General features: G+C 40.2%; 1 protein-coding gene across 6 annotated transcripts; it reads left to right on the top strand.

Moving 5' to 3' along the window:
* The first annotated feature begins 1711 nt into the window (after positions 1–1711).
* Positions 1712–26059, top strand: rbms2b (RNA binding motif, single stranded interacting protein 2b). Of its 6 annotated transcripts, none has more exons than XM_034209057.1 (14): positions 1712–1734; positions 13859–14052; positions 16880–16938; positions 17788–17879; positions 20420–20577; positions 20816–20895; positions 21099–21208; positions 21300–21346; positions 21437–21530; positions 22206–22256; positions 22409–22519; positions 23060–23140; positions 23226–23316; positions 23422–26059. In XM_034209057.1, exons 2-13 carry the CDS (start codon positions 13889–13891, stop codon positions 23301–23303), a joined length of 1125 nt encoding a protein of 374 aa, XP_034064948.1. In that variant the 5' UTR covers positions 1712–1734; positions 13859–13888; the 3' UTR covers positions 23304–23316; positions 23422–26059. The 6 variants fall into 6 exon arrangements, with proteins under 6 accessions (XP_034064948.1, XP_034064945.1, XP_034064943.1 ...); XM_034209054.1 differs by lacking the exon at positions 1712–1734 and adding an exon at positions 7893–8064 and having other exon boundaries at positions 23241–23316; XM_034209052.1 differs by lacking the exon at positions 1712–1734 and adding an exon at positions 7893–8064.
* Positions 26060–26100: the final 41 nt, after the last annotated feature.

The raw sequence follows: 26100 nt of genomic DNA, 5'->3' as shown, positions 1-26100 counted from the left end.
ACGCCATGCCTGTGATCTTTTAACAGATATTACTTTGGCACACTCAATCTCTTGAAAAATAACCATTTCAACTCATATTACGCCTAAATGAGAATATAAATGTACTCCCATCTGTCTCTGACATGTACCCTAACAGCTTCTCTTGGTTGCTGCCTGCTAGTGAAGTGTGGCTTTGTGCATGTTTTCACAGAGAGGTAATTACTGAGAAAGCTATGCTGACAACACCTGAGGAATGCAGAACATGCACCAGCAGCCTGTGTTCTCCTAACCCCCCTCATCACTCACCCCAACTCACTTCTCCCCCATCTGTAACCCTCCCCCACACAACCCACTAGCCAGAGCCCCAGTCCGACACAAAGTTCAGCATGACATTTTCACAGGCTTCTTAGACTTGTAGATAATGAAGGTGTTCTATTATTTTTTTTCAACCAGAACACCGACTTTGCACCTCTAGATTAAAATGCTTGATCAACAAAATGCTATTAAACATTTGCAATCCCATAAGATTGTTTTCAGTTATCCAATAGTGGAGGAAACCCTATCCAAAAACCCAATACTCCCAGAAGGCCCTGCTATTCCCGATACTGGTGAGTTCACAGTGTTGAGTCACTCCCCAAACGGTCCTTGAGCTCTGCGGAATTCACGCCAATCTGGCTTTAACACACATATCAAAACATTGCATAGATTAAACGGGGGGAGTGAACAACTCAGAGGGAGCTTATTGTGGTCAGAAAATCGCCACCTTGAAAAAGTGTCAAAAAACTGGCAATAGAGAGTAACGTATATGAATACTGTTATTTTAATGTGAATAAAACCAAAGCATTACGTTTTGATATTGTGTGTGGGGGAGACGGAAAGAGGGAGGGACACAGATTAGGAATTCAGCTGAGGCTCTTCTGTCTGTCTGACTAGACCGTCATGATGAAATCTGGATGAAATCTCTTGTGCCTCCAGACCAACATAAGTATAAAGGCCTTTCCGCTCTTTCTGTGCTGCTGAATTGTATTGTGCAAATGTGATGTCAAAAAAGGTATAGTTTATGGCACACTGTATGGCTGAATGAACAATTTCTACACATTTGAGTGCTCATCAGTCAGGGTACGCTAGACAACCAAAATGGTCATGGGATTTAGTTGCCAGGCAACTTCTGTTGATGAAAACACAATTTGAATTCACATGATGAGGGCCATCTTTAAGCTTGACAACTAATTAAAACAAAAGTGAAGGGATGTAAGATCATTTCTGACTTAGTTAAACAGTTCATCTTCTTAAGAGATTTTTTTGGCAGAGTTGCAGACATATCTTCCACCATTAACATTCCCAGTAAAACCATAGGAAGTGATATAAGAAATAGCTGGATCCACTTGAAGCTCCAGTATAATAGGCTAATAAACTACCATAACGACTATAAGGTATTTTTTCAGGAAAGCATTACTTTCAGATTTTATTCCAAAAAAGTAGCTTAATGTGTTAGGATCTGTCTGTGTTGTAGTTTTGTATGTCTGGTTATGGGTATTTTCATCCTTGTATATTGTCTGGTCCTTCTTCCTGTGTTTTTCCTCCCGTCGTTAGTTTCCCTGGTGTGTCTAGTTGTCTGATTGTTTTCACCTGTGGTCCTTGTGTTTCTCCTCCCCTGCCCGGCTGTGTCTCGTCTTGTGATTACCCCTTCCTGTATTTAGTCTTGTCTCTTCCTGTGTTCAGTGTCGGTTCGTCTTGTGTTGCGAGTAAACTGCGGTGAGTGTTCTGTTCTGTCTCTGAATATTGTAGCCTTGAAATAAAGGAATTATTTTGTCACTTAAATCTGCATTTGGGTCCTGCTTCCTGCACACCGTAACATAATAACATAACTAGATTAGGACACTAAATGTGCTGTTGCTCTCTTACTGTATTCAGAAGATTACTATGGATAAATGGTCTTTGTTTAGTGTGCCATTTCAAGGCTTTTCCAATCTTAGGTGATTGTGCTTGTTTGAAAAAAAAGCCAAAATGAAAGAGTACGCTAGCAATAGCCGAAATCAAACAATCTCACTTTTTTACATTTTTATTTTGTTTACTTTAAAGCTTTCATAACTTTTTTTAAATAGTAACTATTTTACCATTCTACATCTATATTCATATAGTGTATTCTCTGAAAACTATTTTCGAGAAATATTAACTGATTCTGTTAACTTTCCTTTAACTTCAAATAACAATTCCAATAAGGGAATTAAGGAAAAATATATGCAACATGGTCGATGTACTGACAACCCCAAACTTTGCATCCAAACATTCACCTATTCACACATGACTGATGGCTACCATGCAAGCTGCCAACCTGCTCATCACGACCGGTTATGGGTTCAGTGTCTCAAGGAAACTCTGGAGGAGCCCAGGATGGAACCAAAAAACATATCAACCTGACCTCCATGCCGCCTTTTTCAGTATAAACCGTACACATTTGTTAGAAGTCATTTCCAGGTTTCAATTAACTATGTCTGCTTATAAATAGTAGCAGGCTACCTTTTCACTTCTGGTGAGTTATCATCTCCTGAGTTGGAGCTCATTTACACTAAAACAGCTGCTTAGAGTATCAACTGATTGGGTAAACATGATGCTTTTGCACAAATTTCACAATCACAATTCCCAAGCTGACTTGTACAAATATCTGCTTTTCTGCATTTGTTTACCAAAATCCAACAAACAGAGCAAGTACGGAGTGTAGACTGGTACTTTGAGAGGTGCCAGTTTAGCTCCTTGGCATGGGCGAGTTGCCCTTGAGCAAGGCATCCGACCAGGGCCGGCCCTTGGCACTGGCGAACTAGGCGGTCGCCTAGGGCGCCAGATCTGGAGGGGTGCTGCGCTGGGAGAAAAAAAATCAAAAATATATAAAAATTATTTATTTTTTAAATGTTATTCTGCCTAATTTTCTGTCCTTGATATAATACATTTACATTAATAATTGAATAAAGTAAACACCCTTTGCACCCCGGGCCGGGCGGCAACATTTTGCATTTGCCCTGTACGATGGGCGCTGTAAATGATGAAAGTGGGGGATGTTGACTTATCAGGCTCCCGCAGCTCACAGCCAAAGTGCGAGCGAGCCTCCGAGCGAGCAAGAGAGAGAGAGAGCGCGCATTGGTACCGCGGATTGTTGTTGGATTGAGGCTGATAACTAAAGCTCAGTGAGGTAAAGGACTCAAGTGTTTAGATAGTTCACTTTAGTCCAAGTTATCTCAGTGGGTCTCAAACGGTTTGGTCACAATTTATGTAAACAAATATTTCCAAGGCACACCTTTATAATTATTAGGATAAATAACAACAGGTTTGAAATCATTCCAATGTATACTATAGGACAGTAACCAAATCGTTTAAAACTGGAGATATTTAAAAAAATGCATAAATAAATGTTAACTAGGTAAAATAAGATAAGTTACATTTATTTGTTATTGGCTATGGAAGGTTATTGGTTATGTTCACATCAGGGTCGTTTCTAGCTGTTTGGAGGCCCTATGCAAGATGCTGTTTGGGGGCCCTAGTTTTTACAGTTTTTAACTACAATGGGGGGATTCCGAAGCCTTTAAGATGATCTGTGGAGATGCATCAATCTGTTACACTTTAAGAGGAAAACAGGCTAATTTCACGAAAACCAAGCAATTGAAACTTACACAAAAGTAATTAAAAAGGTAAACAATAAGGCTCCTCTACGTCAATAAATGCAAGAGATGCAGCATTTTCTCAACAATGTATAATTTACTTGTTTCATCTTCCTTAGACGTCACTGATTGGTTGACAGCCCAACGATGATTTGGACTTTATTGATCTCCAAAAACACAAGCCACAGCTTTGCTATCATTGCTAACCCTAACTCTAATATACTGAGTATTGCATGTTTTCTTATGTCATTAGATTCCAAATGAGATTATATATTTTATTATTTTTTATATATTATTAATCCCCCGTTTCCTATTTAAACATTGTTTATATTGTTTTATTTATATTTTAGTTATTACTTTCCATTTTTAAATGGATGTTGGAGCCTCCATTGAATGAAATAACCCCTTAATAAAGTATTTCTAAACATCATCCGAGGCGTGTCCCATGTCTCACCTGCACCACCTCTCTAGACCTCGGCCTGGGTTTTAAACACTTTTAGGGACACTTGGTTGACTTTATTTTAAGATATTTCCCCTCCCTGTGTGCCCACTAACCCGTGTGTATTTTATATTTTACATATTTGTTTTATGTTATACATATTTTAACATTTTGGGTTGATGTGATTTTTATTACCAGCACTTATTTTTAAAAGCACTTATTTAATTACCTGCATGCCGATTTTAAACAAAGACAACCTCGGTCCAGATGTTTTTCAACCCACTTACCAGGTCTTTTACCAGATGCTGTGGGACGCAGCCTCGGACACCCCACCGGGGGAGACCCCCTCGGGGGGGCAGGAGTACAGGTTTTAACCCCGCCGCATACGCTCTGCAGTGTTGGGCAAGTTACTTCCAAAATGTAATATATTACTTATTACTTATTACTCTCTTTTGAAAGTAATAAGTTACATTACAATATTACTGTCTCTGAAATGTAATGAGTTACACTACTTTAGTTACTTTTTAGTTACTTTCACAAAAATAACCGCAAAAGAATAGCTAGGTATTTTAAATGCTAAAATGTAGTTTAGTGCAGCTCATTATACATCCAGTGAAGGGCAATGTGGTATAGAATAACAACTGTGTAGGCCCTTAAGGCTACTAACAACTTGTATTACACGGCTTAGTTGAATACTCGATTCTGATCTTAAATTCTTAACATGTGACACGTTGTTAATACAGTAGTACAGACCACTGTCAAGGACTATAATGAAGGTTGCTAAGGAGGATCAAGAAAGAGACAGGGAAAGAGGTTAAAAGACGGAGTGCTGGACGTCAGATAAATCACCAGAAGAAGGCAGACAGGAAGTAAACAATAACAGGACACGGAATGGGCTCTGTAGTGTGTTTAGTATATGGCCGTGTACAGGCCCGGTTCCAGAACAAAATGACTCAGGGTGCCTCTGAAATTACAGGGGGCGCAGCAGTAGTAGGTTTACATGAGCAATAGTGGCTGGCAACAGCAATGAAAAATAGCATTGATGGTCCCCAATGAACAGATTATGGCATTTGTTATGTTTTGAAACCAAGCAAGTGAGAACATTTCAAGTGTGTTAAAAGTGCAATCCTGAAATATTTTATATAGTCCAAAGTAGACTGTGGCAAAGACTGTTTTTGCACAAAAGCTTCAAAACTGTACTGATAAAACAAATGAGAAGATATTGTATATCAAGGCAAATATGATTTGAACCAGCTCATGGTTTGAAATGGCAAACATTGAAAAGCAAAAGTATTATTAAAACCATGTACTACATCATCACCTTGGTCCCATCATATACTCTGGGAAGAGAATATTTACTGTGCTTGAAAACTGGTATCACGTCATCATGTGAGGTTGACTTTGTGACCTGGAGAACATTTCAGCTGCAACATAGCTCGTTGATAAGCTTGGGATATGAGATAGTTTTGTAGCCATTCGTGGTGAAGGCATCTGTGCTATTGTATGCATTATGTTTAACCCAACATTTCTACAGGCATGGCAGAATATGGCCCTATTTTCACATGAATATTCTAGCCATTGTCTATTTTTATACCACGAGCTGCAAAATGACCGCCTTACCCCACTGTACAGGCAGGTACTTGTTTAGATATACCTGGGCAGGCTCTGTTTTGCCGTGATATCCTGGCACCTGCGGGCCGCAGAGGGGTGGTGTAGTTTCGGGCGACGAAGACTGCTGCTCCGGGGCCGGCGAGTCAGGCGGGAGTAAGTTAGTGTCCACAACGGAGGGTATCGTGATGTCCCCATCTGACCTGTTGCTACTGTCTGCAGTAGATGCAGTGCTGCTGGCGTTTAGTGATGGTTGCTTTAACCATTTTTGTATAAATGATTATCCACAAATCAGATGTGTGTCACTGCTGTAGAAGCACTTTGGAAATGATGCACGCGCAGCGGAGCAGGTCACGCGCACCACAATTTGTTGTTTGTATTTGTCGCTCCGTTCTCTTTTTTGAATAGAGGGTGCATAACATTCAACTGCCCCGAAGATCCCGACGCGAAGCCTGAAGGGTAAACACCAGGTTTACTAATCTACCCGCACAATTTGCCTCTGGTGTCGGAATGTCTCGCTATGTTAGTACATTCTTAAAAAACAAAACACCATTTAATTTCGGGTTAAAACGTGTTGTAACTGCGTTACTGAGCATTGTAACGGGTAATATATTACCCATATTTCATTAGTAATGCGTTACATTACTTCGTTACAGCAAAAAGTAATATATTACTGTAACTCCGTTACTTTTGTAACGCGTTACACCCAACACTGACGCTCTGTGCTGCAGCCACTGCTCTCTTTTATCCCTTTTATTCCATTTTTTAATACATTTTTAACCCAGACCAAACAGGACTTTTATAAACTTTTATTGGTTTTACTACAGGAGTTACACAAAATATTGACCCGAGAGCCTGTGCTCCCAAAACCCTAACCCTAATATACTGAGGCTGAACCTGGACTTTCAGCTTGGGGGCCCCCTAGTGGCCACGGGGGCCCTATGCATCCGCACAGTCCGCCTATAGGAAGAAACTGCCCTGGTTCACATACTTATTTGATTATTAAAATGTAAACCGATCTTTTTCATATGGGTGTTTTAGAGTTGTGCCCCCTAGATCTAGTCTCTAGTAATACTGCTCAAAGTGCACCAGAATGAAGCATTTTACTTTAAAATGTTAAACAAATCTTTCCGGGCGGGAATACCCCCGGACCCCCCTAGAGGATGTGACGTCCACACCCCAATTAGAACATGTTCTACAATAATGAATACATTTGAAACCTTCTTTATGTATACAACCAACATGTCAATACGTTTCAGTTTTTGTAGTGTATTGGTCTTTTGTAGAGATTTTTCATTTATTCTTTATATCAGGGGTGCCCAATACGTCGATCGCGATCGACCGGGTAGTGTGGGTAGATTGCATTGGCATTAGCATCCATCCTTATTATGGCATTTGCCACTTGATTGCCGTACAGGTAAGCCAGTGTGAAATCTCATATTTTCTAACACGCAGTTCACCACGTATGTACGGTCAACCGCGCCAGCTGCAAATCACCGGCGAGCTGATTATCTAGTTAGCCTTCCAATGTATACAATTATATTAAAGAAAGGGTATAAGGGGGGCCTCACCTCCTCATCTGAAGCGCAAATGCGGCACAATGAGTGTAAGCGCGCCACAGTTTCTCCACCGCTTCGAGGTTCCGGTGCTCGCAGTCCCCCCGCCCCCCCACCCCCTCGCGACACACAGGGCTTTACCACATAATTTTGGGCAGGGGCGGCCCTGTAGGTAGATCACTTCGACTTGGTCATTTTAAAAGTAGCTCCCAAGCTGAAAAAGTGTGGGCACCCCTGCTTTATATATTCTATAGAGGGGGGGGGGGGGACACCAAATCATAATGTGTAGGGCCGGCCCTGCATCCGACCCCCACATTGTTCCCCAGGCGCTCTATTATATATATATATATATAATAATAATAATAATAGCTACCCACTTCTCCTAAAGTGGGTTTAATACAGAGTCTACATTTTACTTGGTGCTGTATCCATGTGGGACAATCAAAAAAAAAAAATTAGATTCTAAATTATCCAGGGTGACTTGGATTACTTGTACAGTGGGATTTTATCATTCTAGCTTTTATTTATTTCCTTTATGACCCTCAAAATGTTGGACAGGAGGCTTGCAGGCATAAAACCCTGAGATAAAGTGAGATATGACACACAATATCATATAACCAGTGTAGAGTGTGTAGAGCACATCAAAGTGCTGCGAAGAGCGACTCCAATCCCCACCGCTGTTCCCGGTTGAATATCCCCGGCTGACGTCAGCTGACTGCTCGGCTCTCCGCTCCTCCGGACACAGCGCCGCGTAAAAATGCTGCTCTCTGTGCCGCCAAGGACAGGATTCAACCCGTACAACGGCTACACCGGCACAATCATCAAGAAGGTAAATAAGAACACACACAGCCTACTTTTACCCTCTCCTTTTCATTAACAGTCAGTCATTTCTCGATGCGGTGCTGTTCGAGCCCTTCAGTTAAAAGCTGCTCGGCTGTTTAAGCTGCAGTGTCCTTGAAAGTGGATCACAGGCGACGTTTAAACTCTCTTACTTGCTGTTGCTCTGAGCTTTTTTAATTTTGTTGCCACATTGTACAAACTAACACGGGTCCCGTTACATTGTTGCCTGGATATTACTACAACAGTTTGCTTTCGTTTTTTCCCCGAAAGGCTCGCTCTTCCCTTCCTACATCTAGCCTGCACGCAGAGAACCGCTTATAAATGCGCTGTAGATGCTCGTTTGACTGCGAATAAGCTAATAAACGCTTACTATATTCGACTTTAATGTGAATGCGTGGGGGTTGAATCAACTGCGTAATGTTTAGGTCATATTTCATTGAATTACCCAGAAGTTAGCGAAGTCTTTTTTTCCTCTTTTACGCGTACCCATATGCCCCACCCCTTCGGTCCTTCTAATGATGACTGAGTGGGTTTTGCATGGCACTATGGAAAAGAGGAAAGTTACAGAGCCCATGTAATAAGACTAATGTAACATATGTGGCTGTATGGGATGTGCAGATCAGTTATAGAGCATTGTCAACAGAGCTGGATCAATATATAAGGTCTTATATTGATCAGATTGTCTTCTCCTATGAATAATTCATGGTGTGACATTGTTCAACCACCTTTCCTGTAGTGTAGACTATATAGATTTGTTTTTATTCTAGCATAAAGGTTTTACAAGATCACAGAAGACTGTGTGCACAAACAGTGCACGTATTAGTCATGTATAGGATTTGGAGCATTTTGATTTGTGATTCTTAAATAAATAGTTAAACTACTAAGGTTTCATGCCAAAATGTGTTTGAATGTGTATGTCGACGCCTGACTCAACATTTCTTGAAAAACACAAGAACAATACTGAAATCAAATACCTCCCTCCTTCCCTGTGTTATTCCCTTCCCTGCCTTGCGGCTGGCAGGAATTCAGATTGCTCAGATTAATGACCTGGAATTCCTGGAATCCTGGATTCAGACAATGTGCTCATTTCAAGAGGGGCTCTGCAAACTCAAACCTTTTCCTTGAAAGAAGACACACACAAATGTTTTTTTTTACTACACATTTTGCATTGTTAGAGCGCCAAAGTCACACAGAGGAAAGACTTGTAAATCCAACGTCAAGTGCTAACCCCTGGTCTGTGTCTTTTACTACGAGAAAAAGGGCGGAGAAAAAGAAAAGGATTTAGACATCCCCCCTTTCCTCTGCTTTCGATTAACTCCCCGCGTCCTTCTCCTTTCTCCCCGGTGTGTTTCACATACCTTGATTTCTTGTCTGTCAGTGGTTCTGTTCACACGGAACAGAGCCTGAACATTCCTCCTAACTGACGAATCTCTGCTGTCTTCAGGGTGTTGGATACCTGTTGAAAAATACGTTTTTAGTCGTCTGTAGAGACTTTTCTGTTGTTTTTAATAAAACTGGACTGAGACTGGAGAAGGAGTGCAAGGAGAGTTCTTACCTTTTAGCCACAGGACGCCAAGGATTTTCATTAATTTTCTGATTTGGTTTATTCCACATTGTACGTTTTTTTCTTGCAGCTGCAGGGATATAATATAAATATTTTGTATTCTGTTACACTATGATCTTTTCCACAGTGCCTTTTAAAGTTTCTCTAGCAAAGCAGGTAGGACTTAATCTTTTGTATATTTATCATTCAAGATTAAATATTTAATGTATTTGTGAAAATATTCTTGCATAGCATGATTACTGTTTTCTAAATATGGAGATTATGACTTTGACTGTTAATTTGTGCATTTTTTAAATGCTATGGTATGATTATAGAAAGTGCAGTTATGTTGAAAGTAAGCAAACGTAATCGATTTTAACTAATTGCTAGTATTACATTAATATTTCTTTTTTAATTGATTTTATTATTTCCCTAGAGATAAAGATAATTAGATGGGAACTATATGTGACCTTTAAGAACATTTTGTTAGATTGTTTAATTGCATTATTTTCCTTATCAGTTGCATAAAATATTTGTGTTGCCAGAGAGACGTTTTGTTTTTCATGCGTCAGACAACCAGACTAGTATCTAAGCTATAGCTTAAGAGTTAAATGCATACACCCTGCCTCACTTGGCACTCACTGTTCTATCCTGGATGAAAAAGTATTTGAGTCACCTGCACTGCCTACAGGCATCACCTCTGTCCCCCCAACTGTAATCACCTCATCAGTCTAGCTGCTGCTGCTGCTGCGAGCACACTGCCTCTCTCTGCATCACGCTGTTGACCATTTACTGTAGTTACACTTCTTTCACAACTGTAAAAATAATACAAAGAGCCAATTCATCTTACTGCAACTATACTCCATAGTCTCTGATATTAATTAGGATGTGAGGACTCTTTCTACATATATATATAAAAATATATATGTCTAGTTTCTCTGTACAGTAAGTACTACATTTGCTTGAATTAACTGAGCATAAATTGTTCAGAATAGGAATAATTTGTTATTATACATAGAAGTAATGCATCTCATTTTCTATCCATTTATCATGTCATTTGTTAATTGTACATGTGCACATGTTGTATGTGTACAGGAAGATTTCCTGTATGTATCAGTTCCCAGAGAGCTGTGCCTTCAGGAATGTAGTTCAATTTAACGATGAGAGCTTGATCCATAATCTTAAATCAAAAACATGTCCGTTCACTTTAAGGAGAGAAACATAAACATTTGGGAATTTCAGAGGAATGTAAGGAATGTTCAGAGATGACACTGTGGTGCATGTCAAGAACAGTGTAAAGAAAAGTGTGTGTGGCTGTGGACTGACAAGTAAAAAGTAGGAAGGAAATCAGAAAGATGAGGTCAGATTATGGGCACAGACAAACGGAACAGAATTGCAACCTTAAAAGCTAAAAAAAAGTTATCTTCTATCATGCACATTTAAGACACTTAACAACTTTCTCTTTTTTGTTCTGAATGCACATTTTCCTGTATTTGGCATTACCTTACATGGGTGGTGAAACACCTGGAGCTGGGCTCTGAGGCAGATGGGGAGTAGGTGTGGATCTGAATCACTGCCATCTTTTCCTCAGAAGGAGCCTAGCAGAGCGATCTTAATGAGACACTACCTTCTGACTAGAGAGCACATGAGAGGGATTAGTGTTTTCCGCTAACAAGCTCAGATCCTAATTAGACAGGCCTCAGTAGCCCGGCTAGGGCCCGGACTCGGTCTCCAGTCAGATCCTATCTCACCAGGACTCTGCAGGTGCATCCCTCCTGATAGTGTGTGCGGGCCACCTACAGTGAAGGCAAGGGAAAGCACAGGAAGAGGCTGTGATTGTGGAAAAGCAAACAGTGTGCTATTGATGCTTAGAAGAGAAGGAGATTAGAGAAGAGGGCTGAGATGAATAGGCTCTGTGAGTCACTGTGATTTTCTAAGCTTGACTAAAAAGACAGGGAGTAAGTTCTGAAGGCTGATTCCTAGACACTTTGGAAAACATCAGGAAGCCAATCAGGTAATTTGGATAAATAAAGCAGCAAGAGTTATTGTTGTTGCTAGTAATGTTAGTTAGTTATTTTACACATATGAAACTCATAAGTAATACGAGTTATCAGAGTACACATTTAACCTGTAGTCGGTGTTAAGCTGTCAGGTAAAAATGACTTTGTATTAGGAAATATTGCATAAAATGTACATTTTGCTAGTTATATTGCCTGTAGATAATCAGCTGGCTAGATCACGGTTTAATGTTCATATTCATGTAGAGTGAACTCAGTGTATTTGATTCTTTATTTTATCAGAAAGTTTTCGGAAACACAGTTTTAAAGTCTTGATAGTTTCCTTAAACTATAAGATGAGGTAAGGGCTTAAAGTTTAACTTTATGTGGGACAAAGTTTGAGATTTCCCAGGGATAATTCCATCATTCGTAGGCTATTACGTTCGTTTTAAAAACTGCAGCTACCTTCCATTGCATGACATCCAGCTAACTAGCTAACGCTAAATGTTCAAAATGTTTCTTCTGCACAAGTACAGTATGTCAAAGCTCGTGAACACCTTTGTGAGTTTATATATAACTCATCGCAAAAATGAAGTGCTTACAAACCTGGTTACTTTTAATTTAATGCAGCTTCATGCCCTTTCCGTGATATCTAGTTAGCGTTGTTGTAGAATTTTTGTATTGACCTCTGATGTTGACTGACTCGATATGTAACCAATACAAACGCGAATAGCAACAGCTCTGTTAGTTGATTGGTTGTGGTATGTTGGCATACTCATGATTGGTTGATTTTCTTTACTTCCAGCCCAGAGATGTTCGGCTATTTACTGCCTTTTCCTTCTTCCTTAAATGTTGATGTCATATTTATATTTTAATGTTATTTTCAGTTATCACATTCATACCAAATTTTAATTGAAGAATATCAGAATTGATTTGAATGTTGCAACAATGTAGGAATTATACTGCAACCATAGTGAGTTTGAAAAATAAATTCATGTATTTTTTTTAACTTTCAATTGTTAGTTTCTTAAAATGTGTTGTTACTTTATAGTTTTTATAGTGTTTCCCAAATACAACATGTGCTAGCTGGGTAGAACATATGTACTGGAGAGTTGACCATTAGCTTGATTCTAGCAGTCTTTTGACAGCTTCCTCTCTGTTAATAAGCTGGTGGTCCAGTGCTGACCTTGTGGTGTCCAACAACCCATCCCATTGTTCCCTGGGGCAGAGCCTGCTGACCCTTACTAATCAAACAGTTCCTCATCCACCAGCACTGGCAGGAAGGCAACACCAAGGCCAAACTTAGCTGACATTTGACATCCAGTTTTAGTTATTCCATGTTTTGTAGTATTCAAAGATTTTTTAATGCGATTATTGAGAACAGCAGGCACACAAATAACATTGTGGATGTATACAGTAGGCAGACTGGGATAAATATATGTGACCTTCAGAATACTTCATATGTCCCAGTTCATTCAAGTCATTCAAAAAGCATTTAGTATGTAGCCACACAGAGCTTTGCCACCCCAACAATACAGACAATACTGTTAAATTGAGTTAGTTTTGTTGCTGTTCAAAGCACTGAAAAACGTAATCTAAAAAAGCCAATATGAAAGTTTCTGTCCGGAAACAATTTCCTGGTTACGGTTGATAATCCACAGTTCTCCCTGTGAACAGTTTGGATTGGAACTGTTTCAAATGCTCCCAATGAAAAAAAGTCCAGCTTCATCCAACAACATAAAAGCCTCTCTTGTAGCAGTGTGGAGCGAAGCAACTTTAATTCCAACCATTTATTTTAAACAGTATTACAGTTTACATGTCGCTGCTTGTAGAGGAGTTCAGTTAATTTTACCAGTAAATGTTTGAAGTATCTGTATAACCTTGTAGTGGCTGATTTATATGATTTCCATCTCAAAACAGGGCACGTTAAGAGCCTGTAGACCATGAATACATTTTAACTCTTTTTATACAAAAATTGAATGAACTTTTGGGATAACATTTTACTGGAATTGTACCTTATGAATACATGGTACAAACAAAATGTATTGATTGATTGTCTACAAATCATCACACCAACTTGCAAAGATATTTTGTATGTTTGACCTTTCAATGATTTTTCTTGTTCCACATCCAGAAAGATACTGCATTGGCGTATACATTCAATTCCATGTAACTAAATTAACATCTGCTTTGTGTTATTTGAACAATACCAAATCTTACTATGCCCTGTGTTTGTTCTCCAGCAGACGTATGTGTCCCCTTCCAACCATCACATGGCTCCTCCAAGCCCCAACCACAACAACAATAGCAACACCACCTCCATCAGCAATGGCAGCAGCTGCAGCAGTGGGGGAGAGCAGCTGAGCAAAACCAACCTGTACATCCGCGGACTCCACCCAGGAACCACCGACCAGGATCTAGTCAAACTCTGCCAGCCGTAAGTCACCCAAATACCAATTGCTCCAACTTCACATGCACATCCAATACTTCTCTCTCTGTATGCTGGCTGCTAACATTAACCAGGTTAAAGCTGCAGACTAGATTAAGATAGAACAGAGTTCAGGCTGCATGGTTAGATGGCTGACTGGCTGAATGCGTCAAGTATTGCATTTCCTCCTTACCTGCCTAAGCCTTAGCAGGTATTTCTGGAGCGAATAAGAGGGCCACATTTTCATCCGCGTGTTTTAAAGCCCATCATCTAGTGGCCCTGTGGAAAAACCAACAATCATTTTGGCAGCAAATGTAGCCCTTTCACTTTGGCACAGCTCAGCACAGACTTTCCAACAACTAGGTACAGAATGTTTAGTCTCCCTCTCTCACGCTAATCCTTTCTGTATGTCTCCTCTTGCTCCCACATAAGTTATTTCTCCTCTGTGTTTAAGTCTTGTAGATTAGCATCAAACAGTATGATGTGAATAATACTATGCTCTACTCATTCATTGTCATATTTTGCACTATAAATAACCCACTCATGTTGCTCATCAGTGAGTCTTTGAAAACTCTGTTGTGGGCAGCATGTAGTCACACATCAAACAACGGCATCATCCAATCCATCTGATATGTTTGTAAGGCTTTCAGTGGAAGGACATCACAACAAGTAGGGCTGAGATGAATGGTCTGGGCTCACGTAATTGAATTCTGGAGCCTGGTGATGAGGACCAGAAGAGCAGAGTGAGAGAAAAGGAGGGAAAATGGGGGGATTGAATAAGGGAGAGAGGGAGGGAGAGGCCTGCTATTTTACAGCTGTCTGGAAGATATGGCTCACATGAGGCTGCCCAACCCTACAGGAAACGGCGAGCCCAGGGGAAAGGGAAAGACAAACAAGGGCAACAGCAGAAAGGGGGGCTGAAGGGGGTGGATGGAGAGAATCAGAGGGGGAGGAGTGGATGGAGTTCAGGGTTTGTGTGTCAGGTGGTGTTCTGTAGGGGTAGTTCTCAAATTTCTGCTTTTACAGAGCAGATAAAATCACTGCATGAAATGTGCCTTTTAGCAGAACACATTAGAGCCAATGTAACTCTCAGTTAAACTAGACTGAGAGAGGATACTGTATCCAATAATAGTTAATTGGGGAAATGCTTTTCGATGAGGATGTAAAGCAGTAGGGAATACAAGTGATGGAGACAATTTGACTTAGTTAACTCAAGTTAGAACAGCAAATGTGTGCATGGTTTCAGGACACAACACACCCAAAGCTCCCCTCCCCCACACTCAGAGTTGTTGTATGCTCGCTCTGAGATGTACTGTGTTGGGAGCGAGGGATGAGAGGACGTGATGGGGGTTGGTTCTCCATCTCCGGCCCCTGCAGTAGTTTCTCTGGGTGCCTCGCTGCCGCCCTAGTCTGTATCTAGTGGTTGACCATGGATGGACATGGGGCTGGAGTATGCTCCCTCACGCATGGCTGAGTCTCAAGCCCCTCTCTGCGTTCTGCACATGGTTCTGCATCACAAAGTCAAAGACCTCTGAGCGCAATTCATTAAACGGCTATCTCAACTTCGTAAGCAGGAGAGTAGAGTGAGTAGAACTGACGGCTTGAATACTAGAAATAATGTGAAATCTTGGACTGGTGTTATTGCTGTGCGCCCAGTAATGATGCATCTGAAACTATTCTAAGACAATTTAGTGGCATTTTATGGCTTACAATCAGAAATGTTCCATGAAATAGTGACATAATAAAATGTCTATGGAAGAAAAAAAAAATGGAGAACATATCGAAGAGGTTTTATGAAGGGGATAAACACAGATAAGACCCAAGAATGAAGATAAACAGAACGTTTGAGGTTATTTAAAGCCACTGAGTATTAACATGCTTCAGTGGATTGACATACCAAGCAGGAAGAGAAAGTCGAACTTCGATGAAAATCTCATAATTTAAATCATTTAGAACAATTTAATATCCAATTTTTAGTAATCCCAGAGATTAACTGTCAGAATAACATTTTAGCAGGTCATTGCCTAATCCCTACTAATCGAGTATATTTAAAAATTGACTCTTTTGGCCTGGATTATATGTGGCAGTGGTGCAGTGTCAGTGAATGAAAGCTGGATTGCTTTGTGAGAGGCACTAAGACCCAGTGGAGGGCAGAGCGCTGCTGAGAGGCTGGTTAGTAGAATGAGAGTATGGCTGGAAGCCAGCATTGGACAGGACAGCCAAGGAGAGGCATATCAGATTACACTGCATGCACATGCCTGGAGAGATGGGAACCGATAGACACTCTGCCGCACACAAGCATTTGCCTAAACCAGGGACTATCCTATGCATCTGCAGTGTCTTTAGCTGGCCAGCTGGATGGATAATGCAGGGTTTTTGTATTGATAGTACAATTATGAAGCAATCTGAAAGTGCAGCAGAGGGATTTATTTTTACTATATGTTCACGTCATGTTGGATTCCCTTTGAGTTACGATCCCTATTGACATCTTTGTGAGACCTGGAATAAATAAAATATGGGAAATCTATAGTTTTCTAGCATGCAGAAACCCACGTGACATTATTCTTATTTCATTTAATTTATGTCCCACCTCCTCTCTAAAGATTTCCCTATGCACATCATTTATTATAAGATGGTGTAATTGTATTCAGTGTCACTGCATTGAATCTGTCAGGTGAATTATAATTCAGTCATCATGGAGTACAATCCCATAGGGTGTGTTGAGTTTAGATAGAAACCACGCTATGTTGCAATACTAATATTGAATGTAAACCAGGCTTTATTTTCAGCAAACAGTGCAGTCCAGTCATTGAGTGTGAACCTTACTCTTTTTCAGGTATGGAAAAATCGTGTCCACCAAGGCCATCTTGGACAAGACTACCAACAAGTGCAAAGGTCAGAGGAAAGGCCTCAGCAGGTTCAAATCAATTGTGGTACAAGAAGTGGTACAAGTAAATTGTTATATAAAGACTAAAATTACAATCATGTAACTTCAGACAGAGAAACACCAACACTCCCCAAGTCACAGGAAGACACAAAGGCTTGGAAAGGAATCAGAGGTTCTGTAGCATTTGTTTTGACAACTGTCTGAGGTTTTCACAATTTGTTTGACTGCAACCATTTTACAGGAAAAATGCCTGCCAAAGTTTCATTTACATTACTTTTGTTATGACAGTCAGTTAAGCCAATTTGTAAATTCCTCTCCCTCTTAAAAAACGTTCTCCCTTTGTGTAACTTATTTATGTTTGACTTCCAATCAGTTCCTATTGTTCAATTAGGATAAGCCTCAGCAGGCATTTTTCCATTTTGTAATTTTTAGATTATTACTTTAATATAGTCAGTAAATAAGTTCATACCACCCTATATTATCACGTTCTTAATTTCACTACAACACAAAAAGGTGAAACTTACATCAGCGCAACACTAAATAGTTTCCATCTCTTCTGCAGGTACCACATTGCTACTTCTTTCTTCTTTATAAAGCTATTTAAAGTCTTTATTTCGTTGCCAAAGGTGTACTTTGTTAAGCTTCACAACTATACGTACCTTACAGGTGTGTATTGTGTGTTGTAAAACGTTATATGTGAAGAAGCACAGTCCAAACCTAACTGGCTGTCTTTTCTGATTCAATCTTACTATAAGAGCTTCATGAGCTCACATTACACGCCTGTGTCCACAGAGTCCTGCGGTATGCATGTCATTGTCATAACGTGTATGTCTTGCTGTATGTATCGCTCCCTGCAGGCTATGGCTTTGTTGACTTTGACAGTTCGGGCTCAGCTCAGAAGGCAGTGACAGCGCTGAAGGCGGGAGGAGTGCAGGCTCAGATGGCCAAGGTAAAAACACCATTTGAGATGTTAATATTTAGAGTTCATTGCTTACGACTTCATTTTGGCTTTAATCAAATAATGTGTGGGGAGTAAAAGTATAAGCACATGAAAATCCGACTTTCCCAAATGTTCACAGTGACTAAGCAAAAGTTCAAGGTTTAATTATAAATAAAAAATGAATTGCTGAATTATTAACCAGTAGAAGAGTGGTTGTTCCTCTGTCTTATCTGCTGCTTATAAAAGTCTCTTTTAGAGCTGTCGCAAGCTCTTTCTCCAACTTGTCGTCTCTCCCCATGTTTTTTGTTATTTGTGCCACGGTTCAGGAATATAAGCCAATTAAGCCTCTGTGTGAGTGTGAGTGTGAGAGTGAGTGAGTGAGTGAGTGAGTGAGTGAGTGAGTGAGTGAGTGAGTGAGTGAGTGAGTGAGTGAGTGAGTGAATGTGAGTGAGTGTGTGTGTGGTGTGTGTGTGTGTGTGTGTGTGTGTGTGTGTGTGTGTGTGTGTGTGTGTGATGTGTGTGTGTGTGTGTGTGTGTGTGTGTGTGTGTGTGTGTGGTGTGTGTGTGTGTGTGTGTGTGTGTGTGTGTGTGTGTGTGTGTGTGTGTGTGGTGTCGTGTGCTGTGTGTGTGTGTGTGTGTGTGTGTGTGTGTGTGTGTGTGTGTGTGGTGGTGGTGTGTGTGTGTGTGTGTGTGTGTGTGTGTGTGTGTGTGTGTGTGTGTGTGTGTGTGTGTGTGTGTGTGTGTGTGTGTGTGTGTGTGTGTGGTGTGTGTGTGTGTGTTGTGTTGGGCGGTGCCCTTGGTGTAGGCTTAAATGAGTGTATTTATGGGTATTACTGCACTGTAGAATAAGTGTGCACAAACAAGAGTGCATGGATGCAACCAGGTATGTGTGTGCACGTGTACATGATGTGTGCATGTGCATGTTATGCTTCATAGTGGGGACGGTGTTGGGGGAGTGTGTCCCTGCCCCCTGTACAAAGGACCTGTGTGTTCTCCCTGGTGGCATCTGACTCAGTGTCTGAGCAGCTCCCCAGTCAGCAGGGCCCTGTGCCCAGCCAGCCGCCCTGTCCACAAACACACACACACACACACACACACACACACACACACACACGCACTTCACCAGCCTTGCCTCAAACGGATTATGACACACACAAACAAGTCACGCACACGCACACCACCAACACCCTGGGAAAGCTGATCTCCCTGTAAGCTGGATCACTGACACTCATACGGCTTCTTGCTCACAACTTGATTTCACTCACCTCCTCTCTCCGGGTTTACAGCGAGGCTTATGTTTGAGTCAGATTTCTCTCTGACTCATTGTGACTCATTTGCAGTTGAAATACACAGCAGGTCTTCTTTGCTCACATGGGTTCGAGCTTCATCTCCTAGTAACACTGCTGTGGAGGAGGAAGAGGAGGAGGGAGGTGAAGGAGAAATCACCTTCAGCACAGGTCGCAGCTATTGCATGCATTATTCATGGGGTGAAAATTAATTCACACTGCATTTACAGGTTTAATCACATCTGCACTGAGATAATGAATATGCATTATGGTTAGAGGGTGATACAGATTGGTTATCTTACAAGATGCTGTTGTTCAAATCTAATTTTCAGCAGGAGGGTTAGAAAGAAAGGAAATACGAAGCCTACAAAATAGTTCAAATGCACAAAACTAAACTGAAGCACTTCTAGGAGTTTCTTTCATGTTGTTCATTAATAATTACCAAGTCAGTTTTCAAAAACCTGCATAATATGCCTGATTTATGCAAGCCGACGGTGCTGGCCTCATGCCTGCATTCAAGGTCGGGATTACTCCATGAATATTACTGCATGAATGCAAGCGACAATATTACCATGACCTAGGAAACAGGATGACAATGTTAACCTTGTGGGGACGATGATAGCATAATGCTTTAGATGCTCTTCAGATCATTTCCAAAGGTCTCTTTCCAAAATGTCTCTTCTATGATTCTCCACCAAGCGAGAGCACATCATCATTTTAAATCATCCATGGATGAAGAGCCATATGAAATGTAATTATGCTTTGATATTACAATACCTGGATCCTGAAAAAAGAGGCTAGTCTCTCATAATGAGCCTGTGATACCCTTTTGGGCATAACGTGGGGTGATGGAGTATGAGAGATAAGCAGGGAGAAGTAAAGTTGGAAGAGTAAAAGTAGAGGCAGAAATAGAGAAATTAGTTCAGCTGAAGTCCAGCCAATACTATCTCCACCATCTCTGAATTTCTCTTTTCTCCTTAGACCTCACGCCAAAATTAAATTGATATCAACTCCAGACACTCCACTGTCGTTCTCAGACAGTTTTCAACTGTCTTGCCACCCTTCTAAATATCAGACACCTTACACACTTTCTAAACGCTATATCAATTCCCTTTAGCCGGCAGCTAATGTGTGGCCCTTGATTGTTGAAGGGCTCCTGACATCATAATTCATTTGGGTTTCTGCCATGCAGGAAAAAGAAGAGCTCTGTCAGCTCAATTTCATCGTGCATTAATTACCGTGTGGCTTTTTTTCTCCATTCAGCAACAAGAGCAGGACCCCACCAATTTATACATCTCCAATCTGCCAATGTCCATGGACGAGCAGGAGCTGGAGAGCATGCTGAAGCCCTTCAACCAGGCCATTTCCACCCGAATCCTCCGTGACGCCAACGGAACCAGCAGAGGAGTGGGCTTTGCCAGGTTAAAAGCTTTGGTTATTGAGTTACATGTATTAGGACAGCTGGTCAAATTGATTAATGATGGCGTAGCCTCACGAGCCATGAAGAAAATATCCAGTTTCAGTATTTTTCATGGTGAGTGAGCCCTCTGGTGGCCAGTGAGGGTAGCCAATCTCCAACTGGATATATTGACTCAGCACGATATCTTGTAACTTGCTATTGTTAACAAAATAATAATTTTGTATATTATTTTTCTATAGGATGGAGTCAACAGAGAAATGTGAAGCTATCATCCAACATTTCAATGGAAAATATATCAAGACTCCTCCTGGAATTCCAGGTGAGGTTTCTTTTATATGACATCTTGTTTGAATATAGCATTATTAAGAAATAATAGGAAGAAAGAGTATAGTATTTATAATACACAACAAGTAATATTCTCTTACTTGGCACTGAATATATGTTTTCATACAGCATAACATTTTATTACTAGTGTACTGAATATTTATCTTCAAATAACATCATATTTTCTCACTGGTCCAGTGCCACCAGAGCCCCTGTTGTGTAAGTTTGCTGACGGAGGCCAGAAGAAGCGTCAGAGCCAAGGAAAATATCTGCAGAACGGCCGGCCCTGGGCGAGAGATGGCGACACTGTGAGTTTATTTCTTAGTGTTAATGTCTTCTGTGGAAACACTTTAGTATGCAACTTTGCTTGTGACACATTCCTTTGTCCCTTTTCTGCAGGGAGGAATGACTCTGACCTATGACCCCACCACAGCCTTACAGAACGGGTCAGTACTTCTACTAAGACAAACCCTTTAAAACCCAGAGGGAGTGCGACCATGTTGTGGTGACTAATAACGTTATGTCTCTTTCTTCAGATTCTACTCCTCTCCATACAGCATCGCCCCCAACAGGATGATGGGGCCCACCTCCCTCTCCCCATACATGCATTCACCTATGTCCACCTACCAGGTACTTTCAGACCCTCAGAGCTGGGCTGTTGGTTAGTTGAGATGCTAAACATTCCTTTTTTCTTTCCCCTCTGTGAAAAATAACTTACTATCCTCGTATCTGGCAAACAAAAACAATGCCTAGAAGCTTAGCTTGTTTCTCCTGAATATACCTAAGGGGACAGTTCTCTTTGTCAACTTGACTGCTGACTTTAATACAAAATCTATATATTGTAACTAAAGTTGTCCTTAACAAAAGACATTCTTAATTGACTTACAGTCATACAATTTTGTCAAATAACCGACACGTTGATTCAATAAACAGTGCACAAGGATGCACTCATAAGTTTTTCAGAAATGAGTTATTGAACATAAAAGAAGCATACAATCTAATTGTAACTAAGACACATTTTTGTATGTATGTTATATCTGTATTTGTAACTACGTTTTTATACTATTTTTTCACATTCTGAAATTTGGCAATATCTATGCTGTCTGTTTTTTGTTTGGTAATCAAATATATGTTTTAAAGATGTTAAACTGTGGCTTAATCAAACCCAGGCCTGCTGTCAAATTCCTGTAAACTGTAAAACACGAGTGGCCAAAAATGCTTGAAATCTTTAAAACAGTGCATGGGGCTTTTCTTGACTATTTTCTATTTTGCTTGAAACTATTTATGTTTTTCTTGTTCCTACAGGTACACAACCCATCCTGGCTACATCACCAGTCCTACATCATGCCGCCCGCAGTGAGTATCAGGTTTCTTTAAGCCTTCCTTCCTGTTTTTGTTGCAGGAGAAGCATTTTAATATTCTGCTGCCTTCACACTCTGTCTGTCTGACTAACGGTGTCTTTATTTTAACGGCAACTGCTTACCCTGCTGTATTTGTTTTCCTTATAGGGAGCCGTCCTGACGCCAGGAATGGACCACGCCATGTCCATCCAGCCCACCTCCATGATGGGGCCCCTGGCGCAGCAGCTCAGCCACCTCTCCATGGGCAGCAGCGGCACCGTCAGTACAGAGCAGAACCTTCATCATTTAGCTAGCTGATGTTCAGCTGTTAGATAGTTTAACCAGTCTATGATTGTGTTATGCAAGAAAGTCCAAGTCAACTTTATTGTCAATCTTTCAGTTTGTGTGTACAGACAGAGAAATCAAAATACCGTTTCCCAACAATCCCGAATACAAAATACAATAATATATAGAAATATGTATAAACCTATAAACACAATCAACAGACACCTACATAAGTGTATAGTAAGGTTATGAGAAAAGCAATAATCTAAACTTTTCCTGAGGATTCACTGACTCTTTTTATAGATCTGCCGAATCCATATAATGAAGAAGACTTTTATTTGGCAAATTAGATAAATCAAATGAGTTAAAATCCGATGAATGTTATCTTGAGTTTCAGCTAAGCTTTGCTACCTTGGCTGATAAACCAAGTTGTAATGTTGCTTATACATCGGGTCTAGTACAGCTTAATTTGACAGTGTTACCGCCAATGTAGCTTCCATGTCTAATGGTCATATCCTCTCTATTCTCCTGCAGTACATGCCTGCTAACACGTCTATGCAGGGGACCTACATCCCCCAGTACACCCAAGTGCCTTCCGCCAACATCTCAGTTGAGGTAACAACCTATATTTGTCCTCACGAGAACAGTTTAAGTGTTATGTTAAATAATCACAAACATTAATCATTGTTTCCTGCCTCAGGAAAGTGCCGTCCAGCCACCTGTTGCCATAGAGACAGCCACAGAACACGCAGCCTACACCTACCAGCATAACAAGTGAAGAGGTGGCAGAGGTGGGTTTTAATCAGTTGTTGTTTGCTTGTTTTGTGTCTGTGTATGTGAACATATATTAATCCAAAAATAAATGTTCGCTTCACTTTGATGTTACTGTTTGTCAGATCTTCTCCTGGAGCCGGAGTTGCTCTCTCAAGGGGCCCAAAGTGCTGAAACTCTGCACACGACTCTGAACGTATGGCACCAGACACTCGGGAGGAACACGGACTGTTACACAGAAAGGACAACAAAATATATATTTTCTACAAACTCATATTTTAAAACAAACTCTTTAACTTCAAACAACCCCGGCTGGAGGATGGCAGGCAATGGAAGAACAGAACAAGGATGCATCTATTTTGATATAGGTCAAGAAAAGAGTCAAACACAGATACTCACAGTCAATGCTTGAAAGTTTTATATTATTTTCGAATAATACTCCGGGGAGCTAGAATGAAACCAGGAAAACACCATTTCAACACCATGTTTTATTTTGAGTCATGTTTTTTTCACTTTTTTGTAAGACATGCCGATTTTACTTTGTTAGTTTGATGCTTTCAGGCTTTGAACCTGCCTTTTTGTACATAACTCTTTGTTTTGGTGTGCTTCTTGCTTCATGTGTCCTAGTTTGACTGATGCAAATGTATAAATACAGGGCTCTCCAGGCTAAAAGGAGAAGTATTTCCAGAAGCTCACGCTTTAGACGTCTCTCAAAGTAACAGCAATTTGATCAGGTATGAAACCTTACCTGAGGTGGTCTCGCTTCTTTTTGGCTCTTCAAATAATTTATAGTTCCAACAATCTCGATAAAGCTGCAGACAATCATAAGATAACAAAAAAGACAACATGTAGAGATTATTTCACAGGAAGATTTATTTTAAAGAGCTAGATTAAAGCATTCCAGAGATTATTCCCAGGAAGATGAGCTGCTCCACTCCAAAGTTTTCTTACATCTCACACAGAGCTGCCTGTAAATAAGAGATTTAAATGTATTTAGGCTTTCTTTTGATTTCCTATCATCAGTCTAGTAATGCTTCAGTTCTTTTAATAACAATATTATACAAAATTGTCTGAACAATGCAATGTATGTATTGCTGTGTTTTTTGTATGAGGGGAAGCTGATTCTCCACAACATCCCAAAAATGTTTCTGAAGCAAGAATTAGATGTTGTTATGGACATGGAAAACAACTGCTAAAGTGTGGCTCTGTTATTCCATCAGAAAACACTATCAAGGTTTATTATGGCCATTTTAATACTGGCCATTGTTTTGTGTTTGCATCTGCTTACTTACTTCTACCTACGTACTGCATTTCTGTTTTTCACCCTCGTGTTTTTTTTTACATTTCTTATTTAAAGGTTTTCTTGTTTTGTTTTAATTCAGTTTTAATACGTTTAAGATGTCTTCCTGTTTTTCAAAGAAGTTGTGTGTTTATTTTTGATAGTGTGTGTGCTTCACATAGTGTGAAATAGATGTTTTCATCTTTTTTTGAAATAGTGATTTGTTTTTAAGTGTGCATACTTCTCTTGTTCTGTTGTCAGATGCTTCAATGTTTTTTAAAGACATTTCAGTTCTGTATGTTGGCACTACTCCTGATAGTTACATATGCTAGGTTCAGATACAGAGTTGTTCCCCAAGCATTTGGGAACAATGTTAGAGAAATACCTGCTCAATACCTCGACTTACCTCATCCTGCCAGAGAAACGTAGATTCAGTTTGTGTACATGGGTCACAGGCAATAACCAACAACAGTAGGTCTCATGGCTGTTCACAGCTGGTACTGTGTCCACTTCTTCCAACTCCTCCGTCCAGTGTTTGGAAACACTCCCAAGGTCTGACGATCTATGCAATTAATTTATGGTCCTTACAAATGCAATACTCCAGATATCCCTTCCGTCATGAAAGTGATCACCTCACAATGACTTCACATTCTGGCTCACTGATTTGATCTTTGATAAGAATTGTTTGCTTTCTGACTGACACATTCATGTCTGGTTCATTAACTGTTAGTACAATTGCTGCATTAAAAGGGAACTATTTCAAACCAAAATCTGGTTGTTGTTTAAATGACTGTAAAAAGTAGGAACTCCAAGAAATATAAAAATGGCAGGTGTCGTCCACTTATCTACCCAACTTCTATTTTACATGGACACCATGAAGCTGTAATTCATTCTTCCATCCGGTAGCATTTTTTATGTTCTGGTTACATTTTTTCAATCTGGTCCTGTTAGTCAAATTGCTAAGTAGGTGACATGGCTTCATTTCCAGGAGAAAATTAAACTTCACAGAAATGCCTTAGATTTAACTGTAAGGGTTAGTGAAGTGCTACTCAGATTTGGTGGGCTGGTTTTATTTCATGCACTATTGTTGAAGACAGTTTGTCATATCAAACTTCTCTGAACATGGATCCATGAAGCAACATAGAAACATTTTTAAATTACTATCTTCGTTTCCACTATCATTCAAATATTTGCATCCAAAATGTTGAAAGTAAATGTAATGATGGCTAATTGTAATACGTGTAAATAACTATTGCTGCTAGTAGACATGTTTAGGTCGTCACATGGGGTCAGTTTGTAACTCATGTTCAGAGATGTGTGTGTGTGTGTGTGTGTTTTGTTTGTAGTGTGCATCCACCAACCTCTTCTCAGTAAATGTTCAGTCGGTCTCCTTCATAGAATAAAACCCTACAGCTATTAAACATTTAACTTTGTTTAGATTTGGAACGTGTCATTTTTTTAAAAAATAAATAGTTTTCCCTGTAGTTTGTGTTTTTTGTTACACGACACGATTCCTCGTAAAAGA

This window comes from Gymnodraco acuticeps, unplaced genomic scaffold, assembly GCF_902827175.1.
Source record: "Gymnodraco acuticeps unplaced genomic scaffold, fGymAcu1.1, whole genome shotgun sequence".
NCBI lineage: Eukaryota > Metazoa > Chordata > Actinopteri > Perciformes > Bathydraconidae > Gymnodraco > Gymnodraco acuticeps.
The sequence above is the reverse complement of the archived record's forward strand: the minus strand, read 5'-3'. Positions and strand labels throughout refer to the sequence as shown.

Coding starts and splice junctions, on each gene's coding strand:
- rbms2b (XM_034209052.1), top strand. CDS start 7,993: ATGCTGCTCTCTGTGCCGCCAAGGACAGGATTCAACCCGTACAACGGC. Junction 16,939..17,787: donor GACTACCAACAAGTGCAAAG/GTCAGAGGAAAG, acceptor CGCTCCCTGCAG/GCTATGGCTTTGTTGACTTT. Junction 21,531..22,205: donor CACCTATGTCCACCTACCAG/GTACTTTCAGAC, acceptor TTGTTCCTACAG/GTACACAACCCATCCTGGCT.